Raw genomic sequence first — 17,316 nt, 5'->3', positions numbered from 1 at the left:
ATAGTCAAACAACAAGGGGTCCCATGGATGCTCATGTAAAGAGGCGGACTCCTGAAGAGGTTGTTGCAGAGATGCACGATAAAGGTCCCCAACAATCTACAATGGAGAACCGTATGAGATCAGAAGAGGAAAGAGATAAACTCCGTTCTTACTTTGCAAGGTGGGCTTTTGAAAGTGGCGTTCCATTCAATGCATTGAAGCTAAGGAGTTTCAAGGAGTAGGTTGAGGCAATTGGACAATATGGGCCAGGTTTCAAGCCCCCTTCATTTCATGATTATAGAGTTCCTCTATTGAAGTCTGAGAAAGAGAAAGTCAATGAAATAAAAAAGAAACATAAAATCTCTTGGACACTTAATTAATCTCATGTCTGATGGGTGGACCAACAGGAAAGGAAGGCACTTAATTAATTTTCTTGTCAATTGTACGGAAAGGACTTTTTTTTTGGGGTCTGTGGATGCATCAAGTCAAATACAAGATGCAAAAATGTTATTTGAGCTCCTTGATGGTAGGATTGAGGAGATTGGAGAGGAGAATGTGGTTCAAGTGGTCACTGATAATGCTTCCAATTATATTGCTGCTGGAAAGTTATTAATGGAGAAAAGAAGAAGTTGTATTGGACTCCATGAGCAGCTCATTGCCTAGACCTTATGATGGAGGAGATAGGCAATATAAAAATATACAAGTCTGTGATACTGAAGGGAAGAAAAATTACTCCCTTCATCTATAGGCATGCTCGCCTTCTTGAAGCTATGAGGGTACAAACAAAAGGAGCAGACTTGGTAAGAGCTGGAGTAACCAGATTTGCATCTTCCTTTTTAACACTTCAGAGCTTATTGAAGCATAAGGATGCTTTGAGGAGATTATTTCTTTCTGACCATTGGGAGCAATCTAAGTTGTCACATACAAAGGCAAGGAAGCAAATTGTTGAAATAGTTATTTCCACACTTTTCTGGAATGGTGTGCAGGATTGCTTGAGAGCATCATTGCCTCTTCTTCAAATATTGCGGACAGTAGATGGAGATGAGAGGCCTGCATTGCCTGAAGTATATGTTGCAATGGAAGAGGCAAAGAAGCACATAATATCAAATTTTAAGGGTATAGAAAGGAAATGGAAGAAGATTGTAACGATTATTGATAGGCGTTGGACAAGTCAGATGGAGCGACCAATATATTTGGCTGCATTTCTCCATAATCCAAGCAAGTACTTTAAAGCAATTGAGATGGAATCAGATGAATTTTTAGCCAACTCCTTGATGCATAAAGCAAATGATGCCTTTAATGATGTTCTTGTGAGGATGGTGCCTGATACAACCTTGCAAGACAAGATCAGTGAACAATCTGCTGTTTATACTGGAACTAGAGGATCTTTTGCAAAGGATATGACGATTAGACAAAGGGACAAGTTGAGTCCTCGTAAGTATTTTTTCTTTTAATTTATATTGTTTAGTAGTTTTACTTGTTTGTATTTTGTATTGTATGTTGATTTTAATTTAAGCTATATTTTTTCTTATATATATTATATATATTTATAGTCGTTTGGTGGGAAAAACATGGAAGCTCTACACCTGAACTTACAAAGCTTGCAAGGCGCTTACTTGGTCTTTGTTGTTCATCGTCTGGTTGTGAGCGCAATTGGAGCATATTTGAGTTTGTAAGTACTTAAGTATTTCAGTACTAAGTAAATATTATTTTTATTTTTTGTTTTTTGTGTGGTTTTAATGTTTTATGAAAGAATGACTTAAAGAATAAAAAGTAATATTTTCATATTGTTTATTTGTTCTTCAGATTCACACCAAGAAGAGGAATAGGTTAGAGCATCAACGTTTAAATGATCTTGTCTACATCCAGTATAATCGCCGTCTTCAAGTAAGGTTCCAAGAAAGAAAGGAACAAAGCAGAAATTATGATCCACTGGAGCGTGATGAGCTAGATTGGAGTAGTGAGTGGATGACTGGGGCATCAGATGATGAATTAGCTCATCCTGGGGATGATCTCACTTGGAGAACTGTATCAGCAGTAACAGGGGCATCTTCATCGTTTTATGGCGCCAATAGAGCGAGGAGGTTTGGACCATCAACCGCTCCAGTTCCTCCCCTTCCCTCTTCTTATTCACGGCGTGCTAGGGGGAGGGTTGAGGAGTCTTCAGATGAAGAACTGGAGCTCGGGTTGGAGTTGGATGAACAAGATATGCGTGATGATGAAGATGTTGAGGATGATTTTGGTATAGAAAGTAATGATGCGGACAAACAACAGAAGCAAGAAGATTTAAATATGCTTAATTGGGATTGAAATTTGAAGTTGTGAAGTACTTACTGAACAATTTGTTTTGGATTTTGGATGGTTTTGTTTTTTAGACTTTTCTTCACTCTAAGTATTTGAATGTTTAAGCTTTAATGATTACTTAATTTTGGCATTTTACTATTTTAGGTTATATTATGTTTTATTTTATTGAGTATTGATTGACAGGTTCACATAAGTAGAAATATAGTGGATGACCTTAGGGCCTGCTGCCTAGGCACTCAATTTCGCATCACAGAGATAAGTGTACTAATTTACCAACCCTTTATTCTTTATATTTAATAATTTATAATGTTGTTTGATTCTTTGATATTTATATTTCATTATTTTCATATGCTATATTGCATTATTGCTATGACAATATGATGAACTTAGTTTGTTAATTTATTTTTTTATGAATATCTTGCATTTGTTTGACTCTTTAGTATATATTTGGTAAAGAAGTAGAATTATATAATTTTTAATATGCTATTTGTGCCAAATAAAATGGTTATATAATAAAACAGAACACTAGAACGCTTTGTGCGCCAAGGCGCCGCCTTGCGGTTCCCCTATCGCCAAGGCGCTTAGGAAAGCCCTCAAACGCCGTGGTCGCCTTGCCGCCTTCATAACTATGGTTGTGTGTGGTTCAAGATTTCGCGATATAACGGTTAATTTGGGAAATTTCGACATGTCCGAGACGAAATGGCTAGGCGAAATGAAAAAGTTTAAGATTTCGTTGAAAATTCGAGCCATTTCGGCATATTTTGGCGATATACCAAAATATTGCCGAAATGTTACAACCCCCCCCCCCCACGTGACTCATTAAAGGCCCCCTATAAAAGCCATATTTCGCTACTAACGGTCGAAATATCGACCGAGAGCTGGGCAGAGGCTCTTTTTGGGGATTTTTTCTTGTTTTCCACTTTTCCAACTTGGATTCTAACCATCTTCCAACTTGTTCTTCATTTTTTTCAACGGATCATCGCCGGAAACACGTCGAAAACACCTCCTAGCAAGATTATGAAGGATTTCTCACTGTTTAAGATAAATTTTTTCCCTCTTAAAACTATTTTCTTGAAAATACCATGTTCAAGAGTTGTTGGATGGTGATGATATTAATATATGTTAGACACTGAAGGCCGATCTACAACGTCACGGTGTCGAAATTTTTTTTACATGTGTATTTTATATTTTTAATTTTCTTATTTCAAAATTTGATTTTCCTACAATAAAAATAGGAAAAAATTAGGGGTAATATATATTGGATGGGGATCAATTAAATATATGTTAGACACCAATAGCCGATCTAAGGCTTCACGGTGCCAAAAATATTTTTCTGCCCATAAATAATTATTTTTATTTTCGAAAATTAAGAAAAATATATTTAAAATTTCAAAAAACAAATAAATGAATAAGGAAAAATATTAGGTTTTGGTTTGACAAATCATGAAAAAATAAGAAAGTAATTTCTACAAAGTGCATTAGGTATATATTATGTTTAATCATTTCGGTTTTATTGTGTTAGATCAATATTTATATGAAAATTATTTATAAAAAATTGTTTTTAATTATGAGAAAAATATAAGGATTAGGGGAAAAATATTAAATAGCTATACAATTGTTTTAGTATTCTCAAAGTATCAATTGAAGTGCTTCTACATTAAGTTTTTAATTATTTGTTTTACTTACATTGCAGTAAACAAGTATTATTATGGCGGATCGTGAAAGACAACGTGTGAAAGGAAAGCAAAAGGTAGGGGAAAGTAGTCAACAGAGGGAGCAAAGGCCAGCCAGGCAGCCTAGGGGTGACATTGCATGGTTACATGGCACTTCAATTGATGGGGATAAGAGAAAATCACAATGTAACTATTGTCACATGAAGTTTTTGGGAGGTGGGTCTAGTATACTTAAACAACATCTGACTGGAGGATTTAAAGATGTTGTAGGTTGCCATATGGTCCCTACTCAAGTAGCTAGGGAAGTTGGTGACAGTTTGAGGGGAAAGAATAAGAGGAAGGCTAACAAGTCGAGGGGAAGGGAACAACTTGAGGAGGCAGTGAGGAGTAAGGTTCTAAAACTCGGGTTTCGACTAGGTTTCGACCAGCCAGAAAACGAGTTCGTCTTGGTTTCGACCATATCTCAGTCGAAACCTGGGACTTTCTCTAGACTAACTCGAACTTTGGTTTCGAGGCCCAGAAGTTTTTTTCCCCTGATTCATGTTATGTAGCCTATTTTTGACATTTTAAACTCAATCCATGCATTAGTTTCACATAGAGAACACTAAAAATATTACTTGTGGTTTTGATCCAAGTTTGATACTGTATATTGTTCTTGGACATGATATCGAATAAGGTTTGACTAGAACATGACTCCTTCAATATAAATGAGATTTAAGCAATCTTGGATTTGTTAGAAAGCGTTATTTTGATAGCTTTCCAACAAGTCCAAGATTGCTTAAATCTGATTTATATTAAAGGAGTTATGTACCGGTCAAACTTAATCTGGTATGCGCGAATGCTATCAAAATCGCTCTGAATGAAAATATTTTTTTGGACATCAAAACAAATGAATATTTTACCGCACTTTTGGTTTTTAGCAATATTTTACCACATTAAGATTTATGGAATTTTTAGATTTGAGAAAAACCCCAGCATTAGAAAGTTGAAAATTACACCTACTGTCGAAAATCCAATTTTTGTTCTTGAACTAGGGGGTTGACTTTTTTTCCTTTTGGAATTTGATTTTATAACTACTTTTATTGGATTCAAATAGGGGGTATTTGCTTATTTATGAATAATATCTTAAGTAAATGATTTTAAATGATATTAGACATAACTAAGTGTTTGTCCTGATTTCTGGCATAAATACCGGTCTGTCCTAGTTTCGAGCCAAGTTTCCCCTAGTTTCAATGGGCATATGTGTCAAAACCACCAAAATATGGTCGAAACCAGTCAAAACCATCGAAACCCGGTCGAATCCAGGGATTTTATAAAATCCCCCTTCAATTCATCTCGGAAACCTGCGCAAACCGAGTTAACTTGGTGGTTTCGACAGGTTTCTACGAAGTTTTTCTTCCATGGTGAGGAGTTCAATGGGAGGAGGAAGAGAATACCATGATGATGATGGTGATGACTCGATGATGATGATAGTGATGACCCCATCTATGCGCCGATGATATACAAACACCACAAGAGGCTAGGGACTTTCGACGGTCTGTTTCGAGTAAAGTTAGTTTTCGAGATGATCAGCAAAGACAGAGAGTAGGGGATAGTGGAGGAGCAGGCATATCTGGAGGTTCTAGAGTTGGTGGGTCATTGAATCCTTTTACAATATCACAAAGTATGAAGGCAACTCCAACACCTCTATTTGTACCAGTACCACCATCGGCATCAGATCCTAAACTACATAGGAAGGGAAGCACTCAACCAAAAATCGAAGGAGCATGGAAGAATATGAAGGGGTTAGTGAAAGAGTGAATAGCTAAGTGGATGCTATACCATACCATCCCAGCAAACACCGCACAAGGCCCCCATTATGATACCATGATTGATACAATTGCAGAGGCTGGCCCAGGGTTCAAGGGGCCCACCCCATATGACGTAATGCATGTTTATTTACCTCAACAGAAATCTAAGACTGATGAGTACATTGGTGAAATGAGTATGTGGGAGACATGGGGTGACTATAATGGCAGATGGTTGGACTGGACCTACAAGAAAGTCCATCATCAATTTTATGGTCTATTGTGATGGGAGGATAGTTTTCCTTAAATCTATAGATGCATCCAAAGAGATAAAGGATGCAAAATACATTTATAGATTGTTGAAAAAGATGTAGTAATAGGGAACGTTGTCCAGATTGTAACAGATAACAGAAGCAACTTTAAGAAGACCGGTGAGAAGATGATGAATAACAGTAAGTACCAGCTCTTCTGGACTCCATGTGCGGCCCATTGCATTGATCTAATGCTGAAAGACATGAGGAAGTTAAAGTTGGTGAAGACTGTGGTGGAAAGTGCAAGACAAGTCACCAACTTTGTATATAACCACTCCTTTGCACTAAATCTATTGAGGGATGTTGGAATATGTAATCCAGAATACCGTGGGGGTATTCTGGTCTTTTTGAGGTAGTTTTATTATTCTTATATTATTAAGTTTATGTCGGCTATGTGGGTTTTAGTCCCACATCGCCTAGTTTAGTCTCTTTGTAATTTTCCCTCTATTATAAATAGAGGTGCTTACCTATCAATGAAAAAACATTCTAAGTTATTATTTTCTCTCCTTCTCTCTTTCTAACCCACGATTCTGCCAACATGGTATCAGAGCTGGTCTAATCTAGGTTAGAAAAAGAGAGAAAACCCAAATCCATCTCTTCAATCGACTTCTCCCTTCTTCTCCCTTTCTCGGCTTCTCCTTCCACTGGTTTTTTTTTTCTTGTAAAAGGGCAACACTATTGAGGAAAACCTAAACCAATGATTTAGTTGCTGCCCTCCCTCCAACCTACCTCTTTTTTCATACTTGTGATTATGTAAACATTGTTCTTTTTTATTTAATGATCGAAGATTTATATGGTCTTCCATCTGTTGTTGCTTCAATTGTTGGGTATCGGTTTGCTGCTATTGCTGAAGATCATATTTGAACTAGGTTCTCGTTTCGATCAGAGGCTACACGAACAGTGTTAAATTAAATAGAGATATTGAACAAGGAGGATTTATTGCCGCTGCCATGATTATCGAATATGGTTGAGCGGAGTCCTTGATCAAGTCGCTACCGCCGATTCGATTGCAGGTTTTTTTCTTCTCCATCTTGCGGGGATTTCCAAACTCGATTTTGTCTTCCAGGTTTTCGATCTGGTTTTGAAGAACATACATCGATTTGCTGAATTGATCTGTTGGAACTTTCGCTTTTTCTGCTTCCCCAACTCTTCCCTACTTTACCGCACAGTCGGGTTCGAAGACGAAGGTTTCTGTTCGACCAGGTCCTCTCCTCCTGAGAAGCAAGTGACCAGAGAAGAAGGTGTTCTTCAAACTCTGGTTTCCAGGGTTGATTATTGCTGTGGAAAATTTTATTTGGATCGATTCATCAATTGTCGCTGCTGTTGTTTACTTCGATTGCTATCGAAGGTTTGTTTGTAAAATTAAATTCTGGTTTGCTGCTGAATCGATTTGATGCTGTGGTTGCTATCGGTTGATCTTGTTCGATTGCTAAAAGTTCTTCGTTTGCTGGCGGTTCCCCGATCTGGTTTGGATCGATTATTGCTAGGATTGAAGACGTGGTTGAGAAGAAGACTAACTAGTTTCCTGCTGGGCTGGTTGCGGTGTTTGGTGCTCTGGTTGTATGGTGTTTGCAGCAGCTGTGGTTTTCTTCTTCCCATGAAGATTTTGCTGGGTTGCCGCTGCATCCACGACTACCGCCCCTAGTTTCATGAAGGTTTCAATCTCCCAGGTTCTTGCTCAAGCACCCAGATGGTTTCGTGAGGAAGAAGACTTCCTCTACAAATTGGTAGAATACGACAAGTGCTTTGATTGCTTTTCATATTCCTTTGTCCTTTGTTTCATTATTTGAGTTTTCCATTTATACCCCTCCTATTAGCACCAAGTCCCCCATGTCCTTATTTTACTTCTCATCCCAAGATTACCCTTTTGCCTTGGGTGATATTTGTGGTTAGATTTCATCTAAATTACAGTTATGCCATCCCTTATTCAACTTTATGTTATTTGCAATTCTGCCATTCCCCTATTTGACTGCCCAATTGAAAATTCTGGTTATTTACGGAACTGCCATTACTTTTTTCATACATTCCCCTATTTAACTACCCAATTGACCCTTGAAAATTCTGGTTTATTACCAGTTTGCCCTTTGGCTTGGATTGTATTTAAAAATGGATTTCCACCAAATTACAACCATGCCATCCTTTTTTCCAACACCGTTCCCTTTCAATAATTCTAATTCCCTTCATATTCCATACCTTTGGTATTTACCCATAATATCTTTGGAAACTTCTGGTAAATTATAATTTTGTCATTCCTTCCTTTTTTTAATTACCTATAGCACCTTTGGAAAATTCTGGAAAGTTACGTTTTTGCTATTAAACCTTACATCATCTCCATTATTTGTCCACGTGTATTACTATACGTGAGGGGGAGATTATGTACAATACACTTGCAAACATTGCAGAAGCAGAACTTGCATGAACATTTGTGGCAAAAAAATAGAAGATTAGTGTTTTCCACCATTGCTATTGGGTATCCTTTGTTATTGGATTGAGTTTGCCGTAAGGGGGAGATTGAAGCATTGAAGATATTTAGTTGTTGCCTATTTGAGGACTTCAGTTAGGTTGATACAGTTTTTTTTCGCTGCCTAATTCAGTTTGTTTCCGCTGCTTGCTACTCTAGTTATTTAACTTCAAGATTTGATGTCACTATGACAATCTGAGATTCATCACTGGTTAGCTATTGAAGATTGTTGAAAGCTACCTTTTTTGGAAGAAATTCCAGTCCCGGTTCGCTGATCATGTCTGTCCAGGTTTTGAAGATCTATTTTTCAAGTTCTTGAAGGTTTATTTGGGAGCTACATTCATCTGTCAAGCTGGATTTTGCTACAACTTCGTTTTTTCCCATTTTGTTCAAGTTGGGCATTCGTACCTTGTATGCACAACTTGAGGGGGAGTGTTAGCATTATTATGGAGTTATTTTTTCTTTTTAGTTCAAGTTGGATTTTCTTTCTTTACTTATTTGTATAATCCAGCTTGAGGGGGAGTGTTGGAATATGTAATCCAGAATACCGTGGGGGTATTCTGGTCTTTTTGGGGTAGTTTTATTATTCTTATATTATTAAGTTTATGTCAGCTATGTGGGTTTTAGTCCCACATCGCCTAGTTTAGTCTCTTTGTAATTTCCCCTCTATTATAAATAGAGGGGCTTACCTATCAATGAAAAAACATTCTAAGTTATTATTTTCTCCTCTCTTTCTAACCCACGATTCTGCCAACAAGGGAAAAATGTGGGGGTGACTTGGTGAGGTCGGGCATCAATTGATTCGCCACAAACTACATTGCCCTAAAAAGCTTTGAGACAAAGAAGGCCGGGTTGAGATCAATGTTTGCTTCTGAGGAGTGGTTTGGATGGAAGGGTTCCAATACCGCAAGTGGGAGGGAAGCACAGGCAACCATGTCCTCTAAGGAATTCTAGACAAAACTAGGCAAAGTGGTGAAAGTTTTGGAGCCAATAGTTCAAGTTCTACATATAGCGGACTCCGCTCTCAAAAGCCCCACCATGCCAGTCCTATATGCTGCTATTGACTTGATGAAGGATAGTGTCTACAATGTGGCTCCACGTCGTAGTAAGCACTTTTTGGATATTACCAATGCTCGCTGGGAGAATTAACTTATGCATCCACTGCATAAGGCTGGTGAGTAATTTTGTTTATGTAACTAATTCATATTTTACTAATATTACTAATTACCTATGCATTTGACAATATCTCATTTCTATATGTCAATTTTCAGCATACTACTTGAACCTCAAGTATCAATATAATAATAGGCTTGGGTTGGATACTCAACTGGAATATAATATATGCAACAATGAGGTGAGTCTTATAATTCATTTGAAATATACTTAGTAAGTAGTAATTACTAATTAGTAATGAGTCATTAAATTTTCCATCTGGGTATAGATGAAGATTTTTAGGGATGCATTGGGGAGTTTTGGAACCGATGTTGCAATACAAGGCAGAACACGCGGTGATGCTGGTACTCAATTCAATATCTTATTCTTTTAAATTACATATGTATTGAAAGTTGAAAGTTGTGAAAATTTTGACACGTCTTTTTTTATTGTAAACTTGTAATGCAGCTGAATGGTGGGTGTTGTATGGGAAATCGGGTGAGAATTTAAGGAGAATAGCAATCAAGGTCCTTGCCCAAACATGTTCCGCATCTGGCTGTGAGAGGAACTGGAGTACGTTTTCACTCATCCACTCCAAGAAGCGCAACATATTGGGTTCTGAACGTCTATCTAACTTAGTGTATGTGCACTACAATGAGGTTGAAACTGCAACACATACGCATGGGACATGAGGTACAAAGGGGTACTATTAACCTCGCCGACATCTTTCAGGTTGACTCAGACAATGAGGACCCTATTGTGGATTAGGGGAGGGATAGAGGTGAGCCGGTGTTGGACCACGAGGGAGGTAGGCCAGACCCCGTGATAGCTTCTGAGATGGGTGTTGATGTGGATGACTATTGGCTGACGAGGGTCAGATTCGGGAAGCATCACTCATACCATTCTAGTCCACAGGTGGCAATCATAGTTGTCATGGCGTCGCCATATCGTCGTCATGGCGCCGCCATGGCGTCCTGGTGCTGGAGACATGTTCATATCGACCTACGCCATGGCATCCTATCTCTCTTTCCCTCTTCGATTTCTTCTTCTTTAATTTTTTGTTTCTTCCCCAACCTTAGACCCACTCCCTGTTTCCCTAAATCTCCTATTTTAACCCAGAAGATGCATATCACACTGCTTCCACCAAAGTAACCTGCAACTAAGACCTCCGCCATATCTGATTTCAGATCTCACCATTCGGTTGCCAGCAGAATTTTGGGGCTATTTCTCGTTGGGATCGGCAAACCTTGGTGTTGTGATTTTGTTCCAGAAATTGCAAGGAGAATCGTCTTCATAAGGAGTTTCCTCTGCTGGAACTACCCCAGTTCACCGCCTCTCTGCCTCTCTTTCTATCATGTTATTGCAAGGTTGAAGAAGACATTAAGTCTTTAAAATTGCAAGTAAGGACAACTTATAATATTTATATAAAACCCCCTATATTCTCGATTGCTATTTGTTTAGCCTATTCAGTTTTCTCTTTAACTCCATTAAATTACAGTTCTGCCACTCCTTTACAACTTCAGATTAATTACAATTCTACCATTGCTCTTATAAATTTTGATTTATCTACTAGTTTGCCATTCAACTCTGGATTTAATTACAATTCTGCCATTGCTCTTATAAATCTTGATTTATCTACTAGTTTGCCATTCAACTTTGCCATTCAACTTTGGATTTAATTACAATTCTGCCATTGCTCTTATAAATCTTGATTTATCTACTAGTTTGCCATTCAACTTTGGATTTAATTACAATTCTGCCATGGTCGACATGTCGATATATCAACGTGACACCCCTCCGCCGACTTGGATCACCGTGACAACTATGGTGGCAATGCTAATGAGGATGATGACTGGTCCAGGTCCTCAGGTGGTACTGATAGGAATCAGACTCAGACTCAGATTGGAACTGATGGAAGTGATGGTGATGGTAATGATGATGGCAGTGATGACGATGATGGTGGTGGTGGTGAAGCATTTGATGGAATGTGAGAGCATTGTGGTAGACCAGCAGACGGCGCCTGTAGAGCCAGTCCGATTCACCAGAGAAACACAATTTGATCATGCCACACAAGATACGGACCACGGTGCACATAAGGCCGCACCCGCACCCTCACGTACCCCCTTATCATACACCAGGAAGCATAGGGGTCGGCAGACACAGGCTGTTGATTATATGGATATTGATGAGTTATCTAGCTCTGTTGTCGGATTGAGTATGGGTAATAGGGAGGGAGGATCGAGTGGACATTGGCGTGCCCCATCTTTTCCACTCCATCGTCATCGGATTATAGTGCATCACAACCTTAAGGTGGATATGGATATGGATGTGGACAGTTCGTTGGGGACTATGACTCCCAGTTCCAGTACCAGCCCCAGGGACGTACTGGATCATCTTTTGTGGACGACATCTTTTCATACCTTAGCTACCCAACTCACCAGCCATACATGCTGGCAGCGCCGACATCACATCATACTGGATCAATGGGTAGTCATGGTTCTTCATAGTTACAGATTAGTCACCAATATCCTACGATTACCTTCAGTTTGTCGATGACTCCATTTACATGGCAATTGTGGTTGACTACACTCGTTTCTTCTCCAAAACTATACCGTGGTCCACGTATGTCCTTTAGACAGAGAGTAATGGACGTAGACACCAGCGGAGCATGAGTGAGGTCGATCCAGGAAGGCATAACAATTATTATTAGGATTTGTTTCATGATAATTGTGGGTCTTGTGAGTTGTGAGTTGTGAATTTGTGACTTTGTGTATTGACTATTGAGTATTGAACTAATGACCTTATGCACTTATGAATTTTTTAATTTAAAGTTTAAACTAAAGGCTACATTTGACTTTATTTTTTATTCATTACTTTGTTTCAATTTGTTATTATGTCTTTGAGTACTTATAAAATGTGTATTTAACTATTTATACATCAAGGTCTGACCGTATACTGTCAATCCAGGGTGCAAACCCAAAACACCGCTTTGAGTTCACTTTTTTGCAATCTGAAGGTTTAAATGTGTTTATTTAGCTTAAATAAGGGTGTACATGAAGTATCAGGCCTTAATATGGCCAAAAACCTACCAAGATGGGAGTGCCGAAATATGGCAGAAAAAATACCATATTTCAGCGAAATTTCGGCATATTTCGGATATCTCGACCAGCCCGAAATGGCAAGATATCACGAGATTTTAAACTATGGTTACGCCTTACATGGTTCCATGATATATATATATATCATGCCAAAGTATGCAAGAATAATGTAAGATAAATAAAAATTGAGGAAGTAGATAATTATAAGCAATAAGGGTATGCAAGATCAAACCTGTTGAGAGATACAGGGTGCGAGCCTGGAAACTGTAAGATTCGTCTCGCCTGAAGACCGAAAAACGGCAAATTGTTTTATAACTGATGATATAGCATAAATTTATTTGAATAGATGCCTAAGCAATAAGAATCTTACCATATGAAAAAGCAAAAATCAACTGAGGAAACAAAAAAGTAAGCATTATATCAAATCAAAAATGTGTGGTCAACCCCTTTTTCTTTCACACTAACAAATGAAAGGGTGAAATATGTGTAAACTGGCGCAACTGGAAACCAAAAGTTACACTACTATGGTGTTGATTAATGATGAAGGAAGTTGAGCACGGAAGGAGTTAAAAGGTTTGTGTTATACATAGTGAAGCACAAGGCAAGGGCTCCTGCCTGTGAGTCAACTGCTGGGTATATTATATCCAAGGCATAAAATCACATGCTTGAATCTAGCTTCTAAGCGTAGAAACCCAATAAAAACAATAACAAAACTATCAAAAGAAATAAGAAATCCTTAAAGGGCATACCCCTGTACCCAATTTGAGAGTGTGATAACAGAACTGTCGCATTGCATCTTGCTGGTCAGCAGGTATTGCATCTCCCATGACATCATCATTTGTCATTACTTCATTTTCTACATGGTCATCTTGCTACAAGAAAATAATTATCAATTGGTGAGACGAAAGATACCTCAAAGAACTTCATAAGAACTTGAAAAATAGAGATAAGTATACATATGCTACTCTGTGGACCCTCAGGGCTTAAATAGCTCTATCAATATCTGATTTTTTTCTCCCAACTTGAAACCTATGAATCAATTAATAGAATATCATATTACATCCATAAAGGAGTGATGCAGTCGGCTACCCTGAACTCCAATTGAAGAAGTTAGGAGTTTAACCCCAGCTACTATATATATATATATTTATATATTTTAACCCGAACTTCCCTGGGACCTGGGCCAGCCCCAAAGTTTTATTAATTCAGAAAAGAATAAAGAATACAGGGGGGGACGTTCCGCCTTACCCCAGCCCAATAAGCCAACAGGCTCATAAAATCCGAACCAGACAGCCCTTACAGCAAAGCCAAAAGTGGGGCTATACTCTAAGGATAGGCAGGCCCTCTCTATCCTCCCTAATAATACAATGAAACCCTTCCACTAGTATGTTGCCCTGCTGAAAACTAATAGAAGACCTAGTGTCACAAGCCCACTTGGCCAAACAATCAGCAACCCTGTTGCTCTCCCGGAAGGCAAAAGCCACAGAGGCCCTCATCTCTTCGACAAGCTCTAGAATCTCATGAAACAAGTACCACCCTTGCCACAGCCTACACCTCTTAAGGTTTACTTGTCTAACCGTGGTGGCCGAATCTGAATTTACAATCAAGTCTTTGTAACCCAGCTCTTGGCATAATCGTAGACCATCTATATAGGTCGAGGTTTAGGATATTTAACTGAGGAGCTGTTTATGAAGTTCTGTAGCTGCTGGAACTTCTTGTAACAGCACCTGCAATGGGCTTAAAAGGAGAAGAAAACTTTAGGAAGGAAAGGGGAGGAATCAAAGGCAGAGGGGAGAGACAAGACAGGAGAGAAAATAGGGGAAGAGTAAACAAGAAATAAATGAAGAAGATAAGGAGAGAAGATCGATTGAGTGCGAGTGAGAGAGAGAAAATACATATATTATTTCATTCTACATCGATCAATCAGGCAGGGATCACATCTTATACTTGAAAGACAATAAATAAGAAAGAGATTAACCCTAAACAGAATTCTAATCAAACTAAACAACTTTTAAAACTTCCCTGACCTAGAAACTTTCATCTCCTTTGCTTGGGGCCCAGAACAGCAACAATAAATTATTATTAAAAAAAAGAAAAGACATAACTAGCCCTATAACTTAAAATAACCAATTAGGGATTTATAATTTAGCTTATGGGCTATTACACATAAGAAGAATTTAAAAAAAATCCCAACTCATCTATTACTAAAACTGAGCTTATTTTTAATTTTTAAACTGTGGCTGCATTAAGGAGGTTAAAGATGCCTATAACCCATTTAACACCCATACTAGCCAATTCTTGATAAATTGGTTTCCATAAGTTTCTTAACCACAAGAACCTAGTTAAATTATTTTAATATCAGCATACAAATAATTCTAATTGATATCTCAAGCATGTACAGATATAAAAAAACATTCTATAAACATATATCTCAAAATTGAACATTTATTGCACTGTACTCATCCACCCTGACTGAAAACTTCTAATAAAAGAATAAAATGATATATTAGCTAAAGAATATTCTCTCAAGATGATGCATACATGCAAAGAAACAGCTATACCACCATCATCATCCTCATCTGGCACAGCTTCACCATTCAGGTCAAAATCAGAAGATCTTTTCCACTCTGGGGTTGGTGGGCAAGTGACTGTTTCAGGTTTCCTCTCATGATAGAAAGTGTATAATGCATCAATATAGTCCTGTTTATATATTCCTGGCGGGCGTGCACTAGCAAATCTTTGTATAGCCTGCAGAGCAAATAACAAAACAGTCAAACAAACATGTTCATCAACTGAACAAACATAAACTAAGATCAGAACATATTGCTCACCTCAGTGACAGAAATAGATTGTGAACGGATAAGAAAATGAATGATCATAAAGCCTGTGCGATTATGCCCATGAGTGCAATGGACAAGAATAAACCTCTTGGATTGTTTTTGGCGGGACAAAAACTGGAAGACCTGAAAGAAATTCGACATACAATAATCAGATTTCAATCTTGAAGTATTAGTAAGATAAATGGAACTATAAGGGTAACAATTTCAGTAAGAAGTAATGTAAAAATGGAGAAACCTTAAAGAATGGTGGTTTGGAGATCACCCCGCAGCTATGTGACATAGATATGGGTGAAATTCTCAGCATCCAGCACCTATTATTATAAAAGCTAAAAATAAAATATAAAAAAAAAGAAGTTTTTCTAGTCTGGAAGGTCTAGAGAATTTCTCTAGTCCAGCACCAATATTTACCATGTGGCAGATTGAATAGTGCTGAAATTTTGTGGACAGTGTCAGAGTTGTCAAGGTGTCGCCTAGGTGTCCAGGCTATTTCTTGGGTCGTAGTCAACAACACCCCTTGTTTAGACTTCACGAGTCTACGTTGATTTATGTTTATTGCTTTGTTTTTTAATGAATATACATGTACTATATCTTATGCTTTGTTTCTGACATGTTGGTTTTCTCATAATAGGTCATCACTAGCATAATTATATCATATTACATTGATGTGGATTCAGGGTTTCAAAACCCGATTTGGATCGCTAATGGGCCCACACAATTTATGTTGATTTATATTTATTGCTTTGTTTTTAATGAATATACTCGTATTATATCTTATGCTTTGTTTATTACATGTAGGTTTCTCATATTAGGTCATCACTAGCATAATTATATCATATTACATTGATGTGGATCCAGGATGTCAAAACCCAATTCAGATCGCTATTCACTAATGGCCCACCCAATTAACAAAAGTCCAAATAATAGAAGGGTAATGGCAATCTTGTAATAACCAGAATTTTCTAACGTCTAAATTAGTAAGTAAAGAAGACAGGACCCAATAGGGATTAGTATTTATTTGTCAAGGACAGACTTGAAAGCAAATAAAAGACATGAGACATGAGAGAATAAGTGGTAAAGGAAGGGGTATATTTGGAAATACAGAAAATAAAAGAATTAAAACCAGTACAGTGGGACTGAGAGTCTCCTTCAACCTTTGGCAAAACAGGAGCAGTAGAACCAGATCATGTCTCGAGTGAGATGACTCAGTGACTCACTCATACAGTCTCAGATTGCCTTGAAATTTAGGAGAGGATCAATCCTATGGATTCCTCGCAATAATCCCTTGATTTAGAAATGTGAGAGTTAATATAAGATTTCTGAAATTGGACTTGGTGGACTAGGAAGGATGAGATCTGAAATTGGACTAACTAATCCAGCAAGTTGTGAGTAGTTTCCACAGAATTGGTCGCTCAATGGTAGGGAAGCAGATCCAAGAAACTGAGATTGAAAAGAGAACAGATCGAGCACCCTCCTGCTGGACAAATTGTACTGTATGAACAGAGTATCACTACTCAAAGTAAAGGAAGGGGAAGAAGAATAGATGCGAGAGAGAAGAAGAAAAACAAACCTGAGAACAATATCCCAGATCTGAATCGAGTGAGATGAGAGAGAAGAGGTTACACGACCTTGCAGACGCACCACACAGGTAACATCAAGCAAAACTCAATTTCATTCATTCAATATTCCTATTATGTTGCTTACAAGTTTCTAT

The 17,316-nt window shown here is 38.0% G+C and overlaps 1 protein-coding gene and 1 long non-coding RNA gene across 5 annotated transcripts in view; one reads left to right on the top strand and one right to left on the bottom strand.

Moving 5' to 3' along the window:
• Positions 1 to 17,316, bottom strand: part of LOC122662197 (mRNA-capping enzyme-like) — an 84,898-nt gene that overhangs the window by 18,014 nt on the left and 49,568 nt on the right. For 2 of the 4 annotated variants that reach the window (XM_043857775.1, XM_043857772.1), the window contains exons 6-9: positions 15,597 to 15,728; positions 15,307 to 15,513; positions 13,515 to 13,637; positions 12,998 to 13,047 (exon numbers count right to left, since the gene is read on the bottom strand). In XM_043857775.1, coding sequence (XP_043713710.1) covers positions 12,998 to 13,047; positions 13,515 to 13,637; positions 15,307 to 15,513; positions 15,597 to 15,728 — 512 coding nt within the window. Of the gene's footprint in view, positions 1 to 12,997; positions 13,048 to 13,514; positions 13,639 to 15,306; positions 15,514 to 15,596; positions 15,729 to 17,316 lie in introns of all 4 variants that reach the window. The other 2 variants (XM_043857774.1, XM_043857773.1) reach the window with 2 other exon arrangements.
• On the top strand, positions 27 to 15,028 carry LOC122662200. The gene is made up of 3 exons (XR_006332988.1): positions 27 to 311; positions 5,916 to 5,923; positions 15,019 to 15,028. It is a non-coding gene; the product is annotated as an uncharacterized LOC122662200 (long non-coding RNA).

This window comes from Telopea speciosissima, chromosome 5 (genome assembly GCF_018873765.1).
Source record: "Telopea speciosissima isolate NSW1024214 ecotype Mountain lineage chromosome 5, Tspe_v1, whole genome shotgun sequence".
Taxonomy (NCBI): domain Eukaryota; kingdom Viridiplantae; phylum Streptophyta; class Magnoliopsida; order Proteales; family Proteaceae; genus Telopea; species Telopea speciosissima.
The sequence above is the reverse complement of the archived record's forward strand: the minus strand, read 5'-3'. Positions and strand labels throughout refer to the sequence as shown.